We start from the raw sequence: 19,622 nt of genomic DNA, 5'->3' as shown, positions 1-19,622 counted from the left end.
GAACACTGATAAATATATTTTGTCTGGTGTGATAGCTCTTCCTTGTATATATTACCTCAAACCTGATGTAGATAAGATAAGCTGATCACTGTTAAGGTATGATATGCATGTTATATTGAATCTTTACAAGCACGGAAACAGTGATAGCATTTGACCTCAATCCTCTTAACACCCCCAAAGGAGCACATAGTGACTCACAAAGACAGCGCTGTTGTGATGATGTTGAAATTCTACACCGTTGTACTGTAGCAATACTTAATCATACATGGAACATAACAGTTCACATGTAGGGCAGATGTTGGCAAACATTTCCATTATATTAAAATACCAGGAAACTCAGTAGACATTCAGAACCACATTGATCAGACTTTCAGAGACAAGTTCAATTATCTGGAAAAGATGGCGGTATATTTCCTGAGATCAGAGCACAGGAGAAATGTTATTGTTAATAAGTGCTGAGATCTCCGGCTCATCCCGCTCACGATGACACATACTATTTTCGGTTATTGTCTCTCCCCCACAGGGACTTCTTACAGCTCATCACTGAGCAGAAACCAACAGAAACATGATTCATGAAGACTGTCTCATCCCTGGGAGTAATGAGTTAAAAAAAAGAGTTTTCTCCATGCCCTCTTACATCTCTGAATTTTCCCAAACATGTCCACTCTTTTGAATTTGCTCCTGCTTTGTGAGCTTTGATCTGAGTTCATTGCAAGCCCATGTCAGAAAACTATTGACGCACCTTATTTCCCACAATCAGACAGTCTGTGGGTAAAACATATCCTCTTGCAAACCAACACACTTGTGTGCACAGAAACCGCAGTTTCTGCACAGCTTACTTTCAATTTCTCTTCATGAAGCTTCTGCTTTGTTCAGAGGGGCCTTAGACGTCTGTGACATGCAGATGAGCTGTATGAGCTGTGTTGTGCCGTGCAAAGCGGAAACGCTTTCCAAGTCGGTGGAAAAATGTGTGTAATTGTAAATGTCATCAGTCTATATCTCGCATGTACAGTTATACTCCCTCAGAAGACCTTCTGTTTGAGATAAACGGTTGACAGACATTGAGAGGAGCTTTTTAACGTTTGCTGAAATGACACCCGGTTCAAACCACACACTCTCCAGGAAAGGTATGTACACATTTATCACCGTACAGTTTCTTTGCTTCACATTGAACTCATAATTAAGCCTTCATCCATCTTTTTCTAGGGATTGAAACAAATTGCTGCATCCTCTACAGAAAACCCAAAGCCAGGTGTGAGAAGATCTGCCACTTTACAGAGTCAAGGACAAAGGATCAGAGACACATCAAATCTCCCTGCTTCAGGAACTGTCTGACTTTTCGCTTCAAGGTAAGTACTGCTACCAGATCACCATGAATGGTCCGTAACTGCTTTAATGACTAACTTATTTCCATTGATCTACATGCAAAGTAAGTTTGCCTAACATCACATTACAGCAGAGGAGCTCATTGCCTCATTTATTTAGTGAGAATGGACTTTTGACATTATGGATTTGCAGGTTTAATCTACCCCCAAAAAGGTTGTAATTTAACATTTAAGAAATGTTGTATAGTGTATGTTTTTAAAAAAATGTACACAAATGAATGATGTGGTATTTCCTGCAACAAATAGAATATTAAGCTGCCTTTATTCTCTGGTTGACGCCTCCTGGAAAATAAGCAAATTAGACGGTTGAAATACACCCTGACTGTTTGGGAAATGAATGCAGGTTGTCTTCAGCGGCTCTCTGTGTGGCTTTGTTTAGGAGCGGGCGAGGATGGAGCAAAGGGAACCAGCACTGGATGTTGAAGGGACTGAAGGAGGACTCAGGGAACTGGCCTCAAAGTGGTTTATAGACACTCAGTTACCAAACATCGTCCAAAACGGCTTCTTCCCCAGCTGGTTCCGGGGCTTCATCACAAGGAAGTGAGTATTCATTCAGTAATTTGGATTTTGCGGGGTTGAAAATAAACTTGAATGCTCATTATTAGAATAATTTGTTTTTTGTAACTATATATAACTCGATACAACTCAATACAGTGTAGTAAAACATGACCTGCTGCACTTTTAATATCAACTATTGTTTATATTTATTAAAAACTATTTTATTTAAGCTTTATCTTTTACGATGAGCACTATCAGTCTATGAGTCAGAGTTTACATCAGATGCAGTGACAATTGATACAAAGCAGACATATATAGACACATACATAATCAAAGGGGACACATTTGCCAGAGCCTGTGCATTGGTAAATGACAGTTTTACGGAAAATACCTGAAACAAAATGGATCTTCCTTTGATGGAATGTAATTTCCTCGGGAAATTACCTGACCTGCCTTTCCCCACTCAAAATCTAGCTCACTGTTCCTGTAAACTCAAATTAGGCTTTTGGGAAATACTTTTGGAGTGTTTTAAGGTTATTTGTGTCTATCTACAGGGAGGCAGAGGAAATACTCAGAGAAAAGGAGCTGGGCTCTTTTCTGATCCGTCTCAGTAAAAAGGCCATCGGATACATTCTGTCTTATACGTGAGTATTGGTTTGCTCTGAAAACCTGTAACCTGAGTCGTACAATGATTGTGTTTTGAAGCAAGCTTATTTAGTTGACATGCGGGTTTAAAAGGTCACATGTGTTCATTAACACATTGTTGTCCCCTTTTAAACTAAAGGTTGTTGTTTGGTGTTTTTTTATCTAATTATTTTGTATTTCCTGTTGCAGAGGCAGGGATCGGTGTCGACATTTTGTGATAAACCAAAATGAATCAGGGCAGTTTGTCGTGTTTGGCGACACTAAAGGGCACGACTCGCTCTATGAGCTCATAGATTACTACCAGACGAACGCCATTCAGCCTTTTGAAGAGTCCCTGGCATCTTCATGTTTTGAGGTAAGACAAAACTCCTCAGTCACTTTCTTTAAGTCACATTTGATGGAGAATGAGGATCTAACTGGTGTTTTGTTCTTGCAGGAACTTGACAAAGAGCTGTATGACACCATCCAGGTTAGCCCTAAAGAGAGGCCAGTTGGAGCTATAAAGAACATGCGAACACCAAAGATTAACTCAGAGCAGCTTCCTGCACTTCCACCCAGGACACAAGAGGTGAGTACAGTTTTATTATAATGTATACGTTCCATACCAAATGTTTTTGTATTAACACCCCCAAGCTGACTTTAAGAACCTGGCTTGTTTTGTAAAACAGGAAGTCCCTCCTTTGCCTCGGAGGAGCAGACATCTCGACATTGGTCCGTCGAATGACCCTGAGAAGGTTTTGTATGCTCAGTGTAAGAAGCAAAAACCCAGGGAGATACCGAGATCCGAACTCATCTGTCAGGGCAATTTCCCTGGAGATAATCAAGTGAGAGCTGGGAGATCAACAACTCAGGATCAGAACATGAGCAGGAGCAATTCTCCTTCTGGACCAGAGTCTGTTTACTCTGAGCTCAGCCTGCTGGATACCAAGTGCAGGTCTCTACCGCTCCTGAACCACAGCTGTGAGGGAGAGCAGTCTTACAGGCTGAGTGCACCCCCCCTCACGCCACCCAGACTTTCCCCTAAGCCCGTCAGACAAGCCACTTCCTTTAGTCCTCTGCCTGAGGGGACAGACTCGTGCAGCGGTCAGGATCACATGAGTGACGCTGCTGTTTATCACCTGGCTGGCAGAGCTAGCAGCCCACACCATGCTTCCTCTGGGACTGGATCTTCAGAGCAGCACAGGGGGGCAGTGTACGCTGAGGTCTCAAATAAAGACCACTTCCCTCATACATATGAGCCAATTCCAGGCCACAAGGACACAGACGCACCTGAACCCAACAGCAACACCTACGAACCCCTGGAGGACGTCAGACCCAAACATGGTCACCTCACCCGGGGGTTTAAGGTTAGTAATGTGGGCCAAATGCTTCCATTTTAACACTTCATCCAATTTCATCAATCTGTCTTCTTTGAAATCTCAAATCAAAACTCACCTCTTCAGAACTGCTTTTAACCTTTAATTATTGTTTTATTTTAAATATTTTAAGTGTGGTGTTTTAATGTTGTTTTTATGAATTTTAGCATGTAAAGTGTCTTTCAGTACCGGGAACAGCACTCTATAAAGACAATGTATTATTACTCTTCATATTTATTTATTGATTCACTTTTGTTTTACCTCCTGTAGAATGATAAATGGAAATGGCTGTTCCCTGAAGTCAAGAAGAAATGGTGAAGAGCTTACCTTGCCAACTACTGATGAAATGTTCACCCACTTTCTCTACACTACAGTGGTCCTGCCTTACATTCACTCTGTGAAAGAATATGTGTAATGAGTTCAACCTAGGCCCTCATGTGCATAGTTTAATCAATGACATCTTCTGTCATTTGTATTTCAAATCTATTTATTTAAAGAAACACTGTAGTCTATTTATTTTTGTCTACACCACATTTGAATAAATGACACATGCAAAAAGAAAAACTCATTATTTTCCTAGAGAAAAAAGGGTGTACTGTGTTTCCTACTGATCTTCAAACATATTTTGACTATAGGCTGCTCCCATCAATGTTGCACTTCACTGACAGGAAACTTTATTTGCATGCAGATTACAAACACATGTGTACGGCAGCAACTTGAATGTGTTTCATGATCAGTTTCCAATGCCAGTGAGGAAACGCACCAGGATATTTTAACCCAATATAAAATATTAAACAATTCCGAAGGCAAACAATATTTGGACATATTCCTTCAAACTCTTATGGCGCGTTTCCACTGCAGCGGGTAGCTCGCTTTAAGCGTGCCGAGACGTGCGGGGCCCGTTTTTGGTTGCGTTTCCACTTGGCCTAGTAACGGCTAGCGGGTCCTAATTCACAGTTTTTCTGGCCCCATAAAATCGTGGTTCTAGGGCCAGGAACAACCAGGCTGAGTCGGGCTGAGCATGCTAAACTAGAGAGAGAATCGCTGGCAAGGGGGCTACAACTACAACAAGATGAACATATTTGACAGTGATTTAATTGTAATACACGTTTCAATATGATGCCGAAGTAACAACATACTGATACCGGTTAGTAAAAACCATGAATTAATGCTTTGACAAGTCTGCAGACAGACGGCAGTCGAAAAACCCTTTTAAAATGCGTGTTTTCTAAATGGAGCTTGGCTAAGCTAACGTTATATATGCTCTGACCGTCCACACTCACAACAACGGCCTATACAGACATAAATAAACCAGTGACTGTATTCGCCATGACACAGACAGTCTGTGGTTTGTACTTGTAACGGCTGTGTTGTTTTTCTGGGTCTCTCATTGAAGATGACGTCACGGCTCCGCCTACACTGCGTTACTATAGTAACTACCCAGTTCCTAAACTGTAATGGAAGCGCAGCATTAAAGTGAGCCGGGCCTAATAAGGCCTAACCAAACCGAGCGAGGCCTGCAGTGGAAACGCGCCATAAGATAACGATTATACATTGACATATTCTTAAAAATACAAAAGCTAGATGTGATCAGTGCCATATTTTTGAATAATTGGGTTTCTGCACCTGGGAATAACTCTGACATGACACATGCACTAGGTTCAGTAAGAGATATGAAAAAAGGGAAAACCTATAGGCTACCCTCATTTCTATCATACAGACAGTACAATGTTGCGATGCTGTGGTGGAGAGATTTTCAATACAGTGATGATTGATAACACCGTATAAACACATTTGATATGAACATGACTTGTATCTGTTAACAAATCTCTCTCGGGTTTAAAAAAAGGAAAAATATATAATCAATTCATTTCTTATACTGCTTATATAATAAAATAATTGGTAGGGTTAAAACACCACAATCTTAAGAAACAGTAGCAATGTAGGAAATATTGGTGCATGACACAGTAGCATTGAGCAGTCAGACCTCCAGCCTAAGGAATAACCTTAAATCACATCAAATTAAAACAGACAAGATCCCATTGAGTGAAATGTATGAGTTTCACACACTGTCTATTTACAGGAACAGTTGCGTACAGTTACGGTTGCTTTACAGCTCCAGTATCACATTGCACCAGAAGCTTCTCAGCTGGAATCATAATTAAACAGATGTTCTCTGTGAGACCAGTAATTAATGGAGCCACACAATCAGCACTGTATTGCCCTGAATATTCAATGCCCTCATAAAAGCAACTGGAGATAATGGGGGAATTAACCGGCTGCTCTGATGACTGCACACTGTTTAACTGACTTCAATGTATTCCCCTTTTTAGGCGAATGAAGACACTTAATATTAACTTTTTCCTATGTTTCATAGCTGTCAGTGTGCATGAGAACACCATCCACCATGTAGCTATATTCAGTACAATCATATTTTGGTGTTGATCTGTATGCATGTTATTTTTTTGTCTGCTATAACCATAGACTGTATATATAAATATAATACATGAGATCAAGTCTGAACAATCGACTTGTTGCATTTGTTATTACCATTTGCTAACAGGAAATTATATTGCCTCAAAACACACTTGAGTTTGGATGGTCTATGCTAGGTTTAAAAAAACAAAAACGTTTTGCAGCTTTTGCACAAAGGTGTAAAGACGACCCAGACGTGATTCTTAGCAGGAAAAACACAATGTTCTGCATGGCTGCCCAACATCCACTTGCACAGTATGACTCACTGCTACAAGCTGAGCTGAAAACATGCTATACTGAAACAACATGGCACTCCACATGTTACAAAATTGTCACATACAGACCCATGATACAGACACAGGAATCATCAGTCAACATGACCATTCCCTGCAGCTTTCTGGTTTAATGTAACTATGTGTGCAGGATGTTATCATGCTTGCTGACACAGCTCACTCCTAATGACCACTTCCTGCTTAACAAGTTCTTAAGGCTTATATGATGGGCGATGCAGAGGCGCAGTCATTTCCTCATCTTTACCGTGCACGCTCTTTGATCATCATGGGTGGGTGGGTTAAGATAAATGGATATATGGACGGGATATTAATGAACTCATCAAAGTTGCAGGTCAGGCCTTTTACTTGAAATGGTTTGTTTTTGGTTTACAAACAGTAAGAGCTCCTGTGTTTAAGTATTATTTCATGCTTTTCTCGGTAACAAGACTAAACCTCATAAATGCATTCACATACAAGAAAATCAAGACAGAAACAAAAACATTTATTAAAAGTAAGACAAATACCTGAAGTCACATAAAATACTGTAACATGTATATCCAAAAGATGGCTGTATTTGTTATCTTGTGATAATGGCTGAAGCAGAAAAAGCTACCAACATTTGTTCAGACGACAGAGCCCTTCATGTATCTGAAAAACAGTAAGATATGATTGTCGTGATCAGCTCCACAACACAACCCCAAATGATTAAAAGCAACACACTGCATGTACAAATATTGCATATAAAATATCTGGATGCCCTTAATGCCAATGCTGTGCTTTTATTCACTTCAAGCTTTGCCCTTAACCTTATAAACACTAAATATGTTGTGTGTCATTGTGGGAAGAATTTATATATATATTCTGTATCTCATGTACAAGATAGGTAGATGAGCATTTTATGCATTCTTGACTGAGCTTAATATGCATTAATACAAAGTCTAGCTCATTACAGACTTGTTTCATTTATAATATTTTAACTTTAAAATGTGGAAAGAATAGTCTGTTTCTTCCAACAAGAGACCAGTCCTTGCCGAGCCCTTTTATAGCTGGTAAAAGGAAAATACATTTTCATTTGCAATAAAAAAAATGCTGTGTCCTTGCAAATGTATCCAGTAATATCCTTTCCTGCTAAACAGACTTTACCGAGGCCAGAAAAGTCTGATTGCAAACATTTTTTTGACCATTGGAGTGGGAGACAGGCACTGTGCTGTGGCCAGGACAGGTGCAGCTAAAATCCTGAGGTTCACAACGCTGCCGACCTTTGACCTTCCACGGTGCCCTCTCAGATTCGTATATGGAAGGTACTGGACAAAAAAAGAAGACAATATGAGACAGGATTACTCATAGTGCATGCACACAAACTGACTCACAGGAATCAGGGAGAGATGTGTTCAGCATTTCAGTGGGGACAGTGAGTGGTGAGTCCATTTGCATATAAATGAATGTACATAGTGGTGGCTCGGGATTAAAGTGATAAACTGGCAGTTAAACGATGAACACGATTAACAGCCATCTGGGGTTTGAAGACAGAGTAACCAGAGACAAGACAAACAGTTCAGAGCACTGCAGCATGAGGGATAATGCCTGATTTTAAAGGCTTACAGCTTGTAATGTAGAATGAGGTGTAAACATTATATTGAAAAAATCCTCAAAATAAGACATGCTTTTTCTTTAGTGTGGTACATTTAATCACCTTAAAAAGTCTGGAGCCCTGGTAATCATGTTTTCAAAGTCAGCATAGGAGAGTTTGTTGTCTCCGTCTAAATCCGCCTCCTCGATGGCTTTCTCGCACACCAGCACCACCTCTTCAGGAGTCAACTCCTCCTTCGTCAGCCTATTCAAAGTCTTTACCAGGTCCTCTTTGCACAGGTAATTATCCACATTGAAATCTGTGAGAAAAAGAGATTAATGGCATTGATTTCTGGATGTAAACAAACAATTTAAATTGAATGTTTTTGGAATGTGTCATTACCGTATATTTTGAAGGCATATATGGCCTTTAGTTCCCTAGGAGCCATTTCACTGAGGACTGAGAACATGTCCACAAATTCATTGAAACTAAGGTTCCCCATCCCGTCCTCTGAGAACGACTCTACGATCCTGTTGCGGAAAGGATTTTCCTACAGATAGAAGAGATGACAACCTTTACATACATCAGTGGGACTGTTGATCAGGGGCGGTTCTAGGGGGGACCAGTGCCCCCTAACACTGACCTCTGACCTCCCCTGTGGCCCCCCCTAACAATGAAAAGTTTTTTTTTGTTTGTTTTAAATGTATATTTTCTGGTACTCGGTTTGCCAAAAACCGCAGGATTTTGTTGCTGTAATGTGAGATTGTGCAAGACACCCGTATGTAAAGTAGAGATGTAACTGTTCATTGCCTTTATTTTTATATAAATATGGTGTTAGTGCAAACATTGCACTATAACTTAAGCTGAAGCTAACAGTAATAACTATAAGATCTATCTGAAATAAATAAGTGTACTGAAACAAATACCAATAACTGTATTGCATTGTTTTCTTATGCGCAATTACTTCATACTGTCTAGTTCTCTTTTTCGTCCTGCATTTATTGTGCCCCCCTCACAAAATAACTGGCCCCCCAGTGGCCCCCCAGTCAAATTGGTATAGAACCGCCACTGCTGTTGATACACATGGAAGTATATGGAAAATCAATATCTTAAAGAATAATAAGAGAACTATGTTTCACATGTTAACAATCTGTTGTCGGTTTCATACATGATCAGGTATAAACTGGTTAAGTGTTTTCTGCTGATCACAGGTTTCAACTGAAAAAAGCTGACTGTTATGGTGAAGCCAATATTTGTTTTCATGGTTGCTCAACCACAAGCTGCAATTAAAGAATTGATATCACAGGCAATTAGCTGACACAACTTGTAATAAATTCAAACTGAAGGGGCGACCATCAGCAGAGACTTGGAATCTCAGTAATTTATTACCTATATGCATCTTACTTTGGGTATTGTCTTGGTCTTATAAATTAATCCTGCCTTGAGTGGTCTCCCTCCTCCTCTTCTCCATCCTTACAGGCCGTGCACTCATGTGACAGTTACAGGCAAAAGCCAATTATGCCCAGAGGAAGAACACATTATGAGTCTCTGTGCTAAAATCTCAGTGGATAAGAACTCCATAAAAAATTGTGTGTTACTTGAGGGCAGGATAAAGGTGAAGGTAAAGGTGGGTGCAAGGTAATGCAACATGCCATTCTTAAACTGTCTGAATGTTCTTTTCAAATGGCAGGGGCCTCAAATAGGAGAAGATTTGCCCGTCAGTATGGAGAGGCTGAGCGTTTCATGGCACATTAACTTTCATGATATCACAGAATGTGGTTTAATGCAATCATATCCATGATGCCGATGGTTAAAAATCAATTCTGTCCTCTGGCGGAGAGTGTTTATTGATTAGGTGTTGGCCCACATAAGTTGTGGGTGCCATTTTTGTTTTATTGTCCTTACTGCACAATCCAAAATAACTAAACAAAACACATGTACACTGCTGGTGGAAAACAAATTATGGCAGATCCTTTAGGAAAGCGTTTCAACATACACAATAATAAGGTACTGTAAAGAAGGATTTACGTTTAATTCTGGCATGTTGACTATTAAGGCTAAAGGCAGTTTACAGTCAGGATCGTTGGTGTAGTCCATGGGGACGAGATGTGGAGCCAATTCATGATATCTGCTGTGCAATCTAGAATAAAGAAAACAAAAACACTTTCAACATAATTGTATTTATTTTTGATGCTTCAGGTGTGCTGTTATTTACGAAAGAGAATTGACTACCAAAAAACAAGCATTTGCATTTTCAAACACCTGAAACCAAACATAGGATAACACTTTATTTATCCAACAGGAAATGATTTGGGCTTACACACATTTGTAGCACAACTCATGTAGTAAGATGACATAACCAACCTCTCACTGTCTCTCCTGTTCGGTGTGAATGATCAAATAATTATCTTGGGAAAGTGGCTTATCCTACAACCCCATTTTCACTCTGTCCTTTAACTAATCTTGTCATGGTGTACCTGCGATGCCAGAGCAGAGACATTAATCAGCAGGGAAACTGGCGTAAACCTGTCAAATTGATGACATTTTATTGGTACTCCACAAGAAATGAACGAATAAACCTGCAGTGCTAATGTACCATGACGATGGAAAGTGCTTTAGAGGTAAAGGGTCTGTAAATTTGCCTTATTAACATTATGTTTTATTTCCAAAAACACAAGATTAAGAAAACCTGGAATGTTTATAATCTGGTTTTAATGCTAAAATATGACATAAGGCTGAAATGTAAAATCTGTTGGACCTTATGACCTTTAGAGATGTTTCTTTTATGTTACGTAACTGTTCTGTAACGCTGCAGCTGGAGACAGAAACAAGAAGTGTTTTATGAAGGTCATAAAGTGGAGGACCCAATTACGCCCTCTGCTGATTGTCAATTATATTTCCAGTCCACTGAAACTAAATTAGAGTCAAAGTCAAGCCAATATCACTGAAAAGGAACATGTACATGCACACTGCTTATTGATAAGAAAACAAAGGAGAAAAAGCAGCATAAATGCAGTGAAATTGAATGGGAAAAAAAGAAAGTATAATTTAACAGAGCCCTGCTGAAGAAATGTGGCTATTGATGTACGATACTCATTTGATCACCTCTGCTTTACAAATGAAAAAACGTAGAATCAAGCAACCCAGTTAATTTGTTTCCATTATGAATTCTTGATAGTTTGTGTAATTCTATAAGACAATAACAGGTGAGACAACAGGACACAAATGACTGCATTGTCTTACTGTCATTTAAAAACAACAACAACTTTACTGCCCATATACTGATTTGGCAATTCAGAGCCAACAGTCCTCCATGCAACTTTCATCCTTTTCTAATGTTACAATGAGACATTCTTGAGTAACAGCATTTAATTTCTTTAAGCAGCTATTTATCTTTCAACATCTAGAACCACTGATAAAAGATACTGAAACATGAGCATTATTATCCAATTCCATTAATAATAAAAGCAAGACATTTGTTTAATTTATGCCTGTCATCAACAGGCTGAGTGATGGGAAGAGAGAAATGATGCTGCCCAATGAATCATGATACCTCATGTAATCATGAAGAGTAGATTGATATTTTTGTAAGTGTTGAGTTTGCACATGTCAAAAGAGGTAGAAATGTGACACTGAAAACAACACCAGTCAAAAGGTCAACATGGCTTTCAAAGGTGTAGGTGATGCTGAACATGTAAAGATTTTTACTTATCTCACATAAAAGCAATCTTCATGGACATAAGTGCACATTCTGTGCAATTCATGTAATTACATTTGTCTGCATTATCTGTTATGCTGCAGGCTGTTGATGGGAAGATGTAAAAAGACAATACATTGGCTGTATAAGATGATCATTCAATTATATTTCAACTCTAAGCCAAAATGCAATATTTCTACTTCACAATAGCAATAGTAACATACACCACATAAAATGACACGATTGATTGATTCCCATTTGAATTGTAATTTTATCATTCAAATGAGCCCTTACTCGAACAGCACACATGTAATTGTGTTATACTCTAAATACGACAGTAACTATACATAATGAACTGTATATATTGGAAGGAGTGCATGTGTTAAGGCTTTAGTTCAGCTTGTTAGAGCTAAAATGTTTACCTACTATTATTTATCTTCCCCTGTTTGAACATTTCCCAAACACAACACAGCTGCCTATAAACCAGTCTCAGCATTCGGTCCCCAGGAGGCCAGCAGTCTGCTCTGATGACTTGGCAGGGCATAACGTGTGAGACACTTTGAATTCCTCCAATAGGAGCCAAATGTACTCTGAAGCCGTGATATTTTGTAAACACTCCCTTGTTATGACAGTATGTATGGTGATTTAATATAGAGTATTACATGCACTGCTCATGTTTACAACATAACAAGTAGGGAACATAGTGATATAAAAGACATTCGTGTGGTAACATTATTGTGTGTCAGCTATATTGTGGCTACAGCAGGTGGTTTACAACCAACAACAACATCTGTGAGCAATCCATCAGAAGCAAGAGGAAGAATTGATAATAGTCTTACCGAAGAATTTCTTTGCGGGTAAAGAACGTACAGTCCTGCAATGACAAAAGAAAAGCATGACGTCATGTATGACTGTATGACAAGTGTTTATGGGACAAAACCATTTACATATTTTATGAAATCCTCTCAATGACACTTCTGTGAGTCACGTGAACTACCTTTACTGTAAACGCTAGTCAAGGTGTCTAGTGTCTCTTTTGATGACATGTGTGAGTGTTGTCACCGGCCACTTGCAATAGGAACGATGTGGCGAGGGCAACATGATCTGCTGTTGTCTGACATGCACGTGTTGGCACACACATTATCCAACAGGCCTGCAGGAGCCACCTCACTTTACATCTCTGCTTGTATCCACTCTGTCTGAGCTGTGCTCAGAGTGGGAGAAGCAGAGCGGAGCCAGCTGATCTCTAGAGACAAATCTACCCACTCAAGGCAAACAGGACTACTTAGGATGTTTGGGTTATGATAATTATGTATTTAAAGCATTATGTGAGGTAATTATCAAAACCAACTAGTCTCCAACACGATAGACCACATTATAAGTAAAGCCTATAGAAAATGTAATTAGAGCACAATGAGGTATTGAGGTTGAATTAGGTGTATAATCGTACATTCGATCCTAGAAACAAAGGATGAAAAAATGTATGCCCAAGACAGAAGCTAAGTCAAACATAATGTAACAGTATAATAATAAGGTTTTTAAGGAGCAGCAGGAGTAACCAGAGAGGCTCTTGAGAAGTGACCTGTCTCCTAGAGTAGAGTTTCACAGTCACACCGGCTTGGCATCAATTATTGAGTCCACACCTAATCACATGATAAACCTGTGCACAAAAAGATGTGTTTCTCCTTCCCAGGAAAACTTGGATCATTGTTACAGGAAACAGAGAGCCAGATCTTCTCAGATAGTTGCAGAGCAAACACAAGATCCTCAATGAAATCAAAACCTTCTGCTATCGTCCCCTCGAAACTGTAAATATTTAAACAGTAGTCCAAGCTGACCAGTAGGAAATTGATTATTGCAAATCAATTATCTATGAAGACTATGACCAACTGATATTTATAACAAATGTAAATGTTCAGGCTTTTTTTGTTAAACCCATTATATCCAAAACACATGGGGTTAAACTGCGAGGTTTGACTTATTGGAAATAAAGAGAAACAGTGAAATATAACAATATTTTTTAATAAATAATCATGGAAAAATGCATGCACTTAGGCCTTTAAACACTCACAATTAATACTTACAAGCATGACAATGATGTATGCACAGTGCTTTATAATTACTTATTTTAGGCTTTAACATGACTTTCTGATTCTGAATATTGGCATGAATGATCTATTCCAACATGCTTCAGGTACACACACATGCAAGCTCACCTGGTAGGCATCAAGTTGCTCGTCAGTAAATATCGTTTGTTTATTACCCATCTTAATCAGGTAATCTGTTGCTTGTACACATTCACAACACTGAACGTCCGAAGCCTTTTCTCAATGAAAGGCATTTAGGGGGTCCGCGGCAAAGACCGAGTCTCCGCTCAGGATGCCGCCACGGTGCAAACTCTTAAAGCAGGTTGTAGGTGTTGTTGTCCTTATTGGAGATGTCCGCCATGACTGGTACATAGAGAATGAAGCAAAAACAGGAAAAACGTGAAAAATGAAGAGAACAAAAGCCGTGTCCAGTCTTGTCGTAGCCATGGGAGGTTGAGCTGCAAACTGATCTGCTTCTCTTACACCGGCTGTCCACAGGAGGCAAACCAATAGGACCCCAGCCTCAGGTAAAAAAAATAAAAAAATACCTCATCGTGAACTAGAACCTTCTGGTAACGAAGAGGCTGTGTTCTCTTGATTCAGGAGTTTCTTAATGTTGGTGAAAAGGATATCCAAAATACGATAGTAAACTGTAATGTAGGCTAATTACATTTTTACAAATATATAATATGTTCAACTGTTTTCTTACAAGTCCCTCATCAAAAGTTATCATATTAAACATTTGCTAATGTTGCCTATATTTTTTTATCCTTTTTTATTGTATTTTTCTACTTATATTTTTGTATTAATGTTCTTTAATGTGTTTCTTTCTCTGTATTTTTTTCCCCTCTTATATGTGTATGCACCACAGAACAAGTAAATACCTAATTGTCAATACAATTCGGATTTTCACTCTTCCAAGTATGGTTACTTCGGATGTCACATAAATAATGTAAAAATATAACATCTCCACATGATATGAAATGGAATAGAAACATTACGTAATATCAAGTTGTTACATGAAGTAACTACTCAGAATGCAAGTCGCCTTATTGTAGCCTATGTTGTACTGATGAGTAGGCTACTTAATCAGCCTAAATAAACGTAGTAATTCCCATCTCTGGATAATTGTGCCTACAGGTGCAAACTCCCGCACCAAGAAAGTTTGATTCTGACCCCTAGATACTTACCATTAACCCACTTTCCAAACATGCATCTTTTCGTAGGTTATTTAATCCCTGATTGGATAATACTTTGCATGCTCATTTATTATTTATCATATTGATGTAATCACCACTTAATTGGCTTTTCATTCAGAATTGACTCAGCCTTACCGCAACAAACCTCTATGGATCATACTTTTCGGCAATACTATAACAAGAACAACACTTTTAATTGAGTCCTGAGACCTGTTGCCCGGAAAACAACATAAAAAATACTGTAACACATATTCCAGCCCCGTCCTTATCTCCCCTCTCTCACAGTGCATTAGACTAGCTCTGCAGCATTATGCTGGACTGCAGGCTTTAATCCACCTGCCTCCTATTATTGCAGCAAAGCAGACAGTACAGTGAGCGTGTCCTGACTGCACCCCAGGACAGATGCCAGTTTTACATTTCCATAAAACAACCACTGCTTTGTCTTTCCACCACATTGGTTAAAATCATCGCTTATTGCGATAGTTAAGTTATCTTGCAAAGTTGCTCATGATGGACTCTAAGCGAGATAAAGACCAAGGTAAGTTGCCATGGATAGCTTGTTGCTACGCTAGCCACTAGCAGCTTGTGCTAGCTGGCTGCGGCTTCAGCTAAGAGCCAGCTAACAACGTATCGTTCATTACACAACATTTTACGTGTGTCATCATCAGGCGAAAAAAACAAACAATTAGAATTTCATTTAATAACCCACCCACTTTCATCCGGCTGAATCATCTTCATGAGAGTACGCATCCGCTGACTCACAGCTAAGAAACAGATGGCTACTAACACAAGCTAACAACATTTACTGGTGTCAAGCTACGCTAAAAATCATCAGCCTATTTATTATTGCAGCTGTTGACATATGCAAGATGTGTGTTTGGTGGCCCTACTCATTCCACCCATGACTGTTTCCCCCATCATGTTGTCTTGTCATACTAACCTGTCTGGCATTCCTTTTACAATGTGTATAAATACAACTTGGGGTGATGACAATTTAAAAGGATGTAATGTGAAAAAAAAGACCCCAACATCATTATTTTTGGTTAGTCTGATCTTTCTTGTCAGGTGAATAAGTCATTCGTGTATGCAGTCTCATGAAAGAGTATTCATGTTTATGGAGGGACCAAATCTGCCTAAGGAAATTAAACCAAATATAACGTCCTCAGTTGTTATTCATGCAGACAACTGGGGCGAGCTAATACCATAAGAGACAGCACAGAGGACAGCTCATCTGTCTGTGTGTGACCCCTTCCCTCTAGAGCTGCCAGACGAAAAGCTCATTGTGCGGCGAGATATGAAATGCAAGGTCTGCCTGAATTAGTATTTTTTAGAAGGGTTGCATGGGTTGTTTGATTGGTCCACCGTACAGAGCAGACACAGTGCTTCCGGCATTCTGCTCTTGCATCCCTGACTCACACATCCTTGCTCTGTGATTGTGTTGCATATGTAAAAATAGAAGACGTGGTTTGTTTTTCTGCACTCATATTTATCTGATTCTTCCAGATGCAGACTGTGAGAAGATAACGCCTGGGCTGCTCAAGTCGCGTACAGGAGAATTTGATTTGGAGTCAATACTGTTTCTCAAACTGAGAGGTCTTGGTAAGTTGTAATTAACATCTACTATTTAACCCCTTCATAAATGCATCATAGTTTATAATGCTAACTGTGTGTCTTACAGGAATAATTGATCTTGGATGCATTGGAGAATGTTTACATTTAGAGAAACTGGACCTCTCTGGAAATAACATAACAAATGTAGCTCCTCTAGCATCTCTCCGGCTTCTTTCTGTACTCTGTTTGTCTTCAAACAGGATTTCCAATTTAGGTAAGATGTCAGGAGCAATTTATTGTTTATTTGCATACTGTATGTTTGTTCACTTATCATGGAAGTCTCTGCCATGAATATAAATAGATTTCTTAATGCATGTTATTGCTTTGGTACTTTCAGAACCCCTGCGCAATTGTGAAGGTTTACAGAACTTAAACTTGGCTGGTAATATCATATCCAGGTATCACTATACGACCATTGACCAAATGTTTACTCTAAATGAATAAGAATGCCAATATGTTATTGATTACAATGTTAATATCATAGTATAAGAACTATTTAATGTCATTGATGTTAAATATTTTTGCGGCAATAATATTTTTAAGAGCAATATTCTGGATAAGTCCTGTAAAATCATCTCTCATCTGTTTCTTTGTTGTTTACCAGCATTGAGAACCTACAATGCCTTCAGCTGTTGAGAAAGCTAGAAAGTATACGTCTTAAAGACAACACTTACAATTACACTAACCCAGGTAATTTTGTGTGAATTTGCTTTTATACAATCTGGTTAATGGAACATCTTGTGAAGTGAACTCACAATATCTTTCTCTCTGCACAGTGTGCAGGAACGCAGCATATAGAAACATAGTTCTTGAGATGTTCCCCCACATCAAGGTGCTTGATGGTAAGGTACATGTGTATATATCATGTTTTCATTTAGTCTCCTGCATAACATTAACTCTTAGACTAATGTTACATTTTTTATCCTGTTTTTAAATTGTAGGGGAAAGAGTGGTTGGGCGTGGCAGTGAACTGTACCAATTATGTAAAGACATTGATGAAACCATCAAAGGTACATTAGCTATTTAGTGTGTGTTTTTATCGTGAGTTGTATCTGAGACTATGTTTAGTTGTACACAATGTATGAATGGCATCCATGACATGTTCAGGATGCAGTCATGTCTTCTTCCTTGCTTGACTAAGTTTTCTTGTTCATGTAAAATATGACTGAACTGTTTTTCTTTTTTTCTATTCAAGCTGGTTCATACAAGAATGGACAGCTTGTGGAACACACTGATTGCAAACCATGGGTGGAGGATAATTACTGGGAGTTAAAAAGATCAAACAATGCCATTATTGAAGAAGCCTACAAACAGTTCAACGGTAAGAGTTTCTGTGCTGGGCCTTTTTGTAATTTTAAGAAATGTTTTCATTTCCTTTGATCTACAGTCCACCATTTAATAAGATATACTTTATTAATCCCACATTGGGAAATGTTTTCATTGCAGCAGCATGTAAAACAAGTATTGTACATAATTAGAAATAAAAAAAGACTAGAAAATAGAAAAGAAAATCTCAAAATAGATGATAAACCGAACTATAGACTGAAATATAAATGTTGACTGTGAAGAAAAAATATGTAAGCTATCTGACAAATGTAACAATACTGAAGGGCTAAATTACAGCTAACAGAATATAAAAGTGGGATATTATTTACATTAAGTGTGCAAGAATGACAGTGTGTTATCCCATATCATAATTGACCTTCATTTATTTTTCTACAGATGTACTTCATGAATGCAGACTCCTGAACAACAGAGCCTCTCACGTTATTTCCCAAACTGAAAGATCTATGAGCCTGAAGAAGCAGCCAAAGCAGTATGCTATTTGAGTTGGACTATATGAACATTGTCTTTGTTGTATGATGTACCATGGCTGTACTGTAGGCTTTGCAAATTACTAAGCTTTATCCAAATGCTTGATCAGTATCAGACACATGCTTTGTATTTGCATTGTGAGGCATTTGTTGAAATTCTATCTCATCCTATGCATTGAGTATCAACGATACGCATAAGTGGTTTGAAAACCTTTATCTATACTGACAACTCTCAGTTTGGTTCAAAGATGTCTTTACTTGCACAGTGTGCATTTTGTACCATGTTGTATCCTGCATTTATGCTGGAGCTATGCTGCTTAACAATTTCTATAAACTTCATCCATATTGCATTGCTGGATAATGTTGGGAGTTAATGTGTCCCATGCTGTTTGCTTTCCTTGTAAGTTGAACTTTTGCAATAAGTGATTGAATGATGTTTCAGCTGTTTCTATTTGTTTTATAACATTGTTGTTTATTATGTGTACACACAAGTTCTGGAAAAATACAATGTTTTCAAACGTGTTCTTCAGAGCTTTGATTTGTACTTGTTTACTTTGCACCACTGAAACTATACTATACACCAGTGGTTCCCAACCTGGGGGGGGGGGGGGGGGGGGCGCCAGGCCTCAGATGATTTGAGGCCAAATATCATATTTAGTTTTTTTTTTTTTTTTACATTTTTTTATTTTTTACATATAATTGTAACGCAATACATGATTGTCACTAAAAGTCTTGTCTCTACATTACAATAAAATCTAAAAAATAATTGATTAATTAATTTGAATTTTGTAGATTATTTACGACTTTTGAATCCACATAAACACATCGGCAAAATCCGGTTTACTTTGACCATGTGTTTTAAACAGTTTAATCCCTTTGTGAATTGTTTCCACTTGCGCCGTCCTTTCATTTCTTCATACAGCCAGGCCCACCTTAACCTGCCATCAGGCCCTGGGGCTGATGTAGGCCCCCTATTTAAACAACAAATGAAAGTCATGTATAGCCTCGGCAGGC

General features: G+C 38.7%; 3 protein-coding genes across 6 annotated transcripts; 2 read left to right on the top strand and 1 right to left on the bottom strand.

Moving 5' to 3' along the window:
- Positions 1-952: 952 nt before the first annotated feature.
- LOC117448556 (SH2 domain-containing protein 7-like) lies at positions 953-4,402 on the top strand. Of its 2 annotated transcripts, none has more exons than XM_034085871.2 (8): positions 953-1,127; positions 1,207-1,349; positions 1,765-1,925; positions 2,438-2,527; positions 2,718-2,883; positions 2,965-3,096; positions 3,197-3,874; positions 4,154-4,402. In XM_034085871.2, the coding sequence occupies exons 1-8, from the start codon at positions 1,091-1,093 to the stop codon at positions 4,199-4,201; spliced, it is 1,455 nt and encodes a 484-aa protein (XP_033941762.1). In that variant the 5' UTR covers positions 953-1,090; the 3' UTR covers positions 4,202-4,402. The 2 variants fall into 2 exon arrangements, with proteins under 2 accessions (XP_033941762.1, XP_033941763.1); XM_034085872.1 differs by having other exon boundaries at positions 1,072-1,127; positions 1,238-1,349.
- A 2,709-nt stretch (positions 4,403-7,111) lies between these two features.
- On the bottom strand, positions 7,112-16,674 carry cib2 (calcium and integrin binding family member 2). 3 transcript variants are annotated; one of them, XM_034084356.2, is made up of 7 exons: positions 15,893-16,674; positions 14,114-14,347; positions 12,737-12,771; positions 10,229-10,340; positions 8,603-8,750; positions 8,324-8,519; positions 7,112-7,934 (listed from the first exon to the last, which is right to left on the bottom strand). In XM_034084356.2, the coding sequence occupies exons 2-7, from the start codon at positions 14,162-14,164 to the stop codon at positions 7,913-7,915; spliced, it is 564 nt and encodes a 187-aa protein (XP_033940247.1). In that variant the 5' UTR covers positions 14,165-14,347; positions 15,893-16,674; the 3' UTR covers positions 7,112-7,912. The 3 variants fall into 3 exon arrangements, with proteins under 3 accessions (XP_033940247.1, XP_033940249.1, XP_033940248.1); XM_034084358.2 differs by lacking the exon at positions 14,114-14,347; XM_034084357.2 differs by lacking the exon at positions 14,114-14,347 and having other exon boundaries at positions 15,897-15,946.
- lrrc61 (leucine rich repeat containing 61) lies at positions 15,512-19,201 on the top strand. Its single transcript, XM_034084354.2, has 9 exons — positions 15,512-15,721; positions 16,687-16,782; positions 16,862-17,008; positions 17,132-17,192; positions 17,399-17,484; positions 17,571-17,636; positions 17,736-17,804; positions 17,990-18,115; positions 18,517-19,201. Exons 1-9 carry the CDS (start codon positions 15,691-15,693, stop codon positions 18,621-18,623), a joined length of 789 nt encoding a protein of 262 aa, XP_033940245.1. The 5' UTR covers positions 15,512-15,690; the 3' UTR covers positions 18,624-19,201.
- The last annotated feature ends 421 nt before the right edge of the window (positions 19,202-19,622 follow it).

Source organism: Pseudochaenichthys georgianus, chromosome 6, assembly GCF_902827115.2.
Source record: "Pseudochaenichthys georgianus chromosome 6, fPseGeo1.2, whole genome shotgun sequence".
NCBI lineage: Eukaryota > Metazoa > Chordata > Actinopteri > Perciformes > Channichthyidae > Pseudochaenichthys > Pseudochaenichthys georgianus.
Note: the sequence above shows the minus strand (reverse complement) of the source record. Positions and strands in the feature narration are given on the sequence as shown.

Bases quoted from the DNA above. Each gene is read 5' to 3' on its own strand.
- LOC117448556 (XM_034085871.2), top strand. From the start codon at position 1,091: ATGACACCCGGTTCAAACCACACACTCTCCAGGAAAG. The intron at 1,128-1,206 runs GTATGTACACAT...ATCTTTTTCTAG, and splicing joins CCACACACTCTCCAGGAAAG to GGATTGAAACAAATTGCTGC. The intron at 3,875-4,153 runs GTTAGTAATGTG...TACCTCCTGTAG, and splicing joins ACCTCACCCGGGGGTTTAAG to AATGATAAATGGAAATGGCT.
- lrrc61 (XM_034084354.2), top strand. From the start codon at position 15,691: ATGATGGACTCTAAGCGAGATAAAGACCAAG. The intron at 17,009-17,131 runs GTAAGATGTCAG...TGGTACTTTCAG, and splicing joins AAACAGGATTTCCAATTTAG to AACCCCTGCGCAATTGTGAA. The intron at 18,116-18,516 runs GTAAGAGTTTCT...ATTTTTCTACAG, and splicing joins AGCCTACAAACAGTTCAACG to ATGTACTTCATGAATGCAGA.
- cib2 (XM_034084356.2), bottom strand. From the start codon at position 14,164: ATGGGTAATAAACAAACGATATTTACTGACGAGCAACTTGATGCCTAC. The intron at 10,341-12,736 runs GTAAGACTATTA...TCTTTATTCTAG, and splicing joins ACCCGCAAAGAAATTCTTCG to ATTGCACAGCAGATATCATG. The intron at 8,520-8,602 runs GTAATGACACAT...TTTTTCTCACAG, and splicing joins ATATGCCTTCAAAATATACG to ATTTCAATGTGGATAATTAC.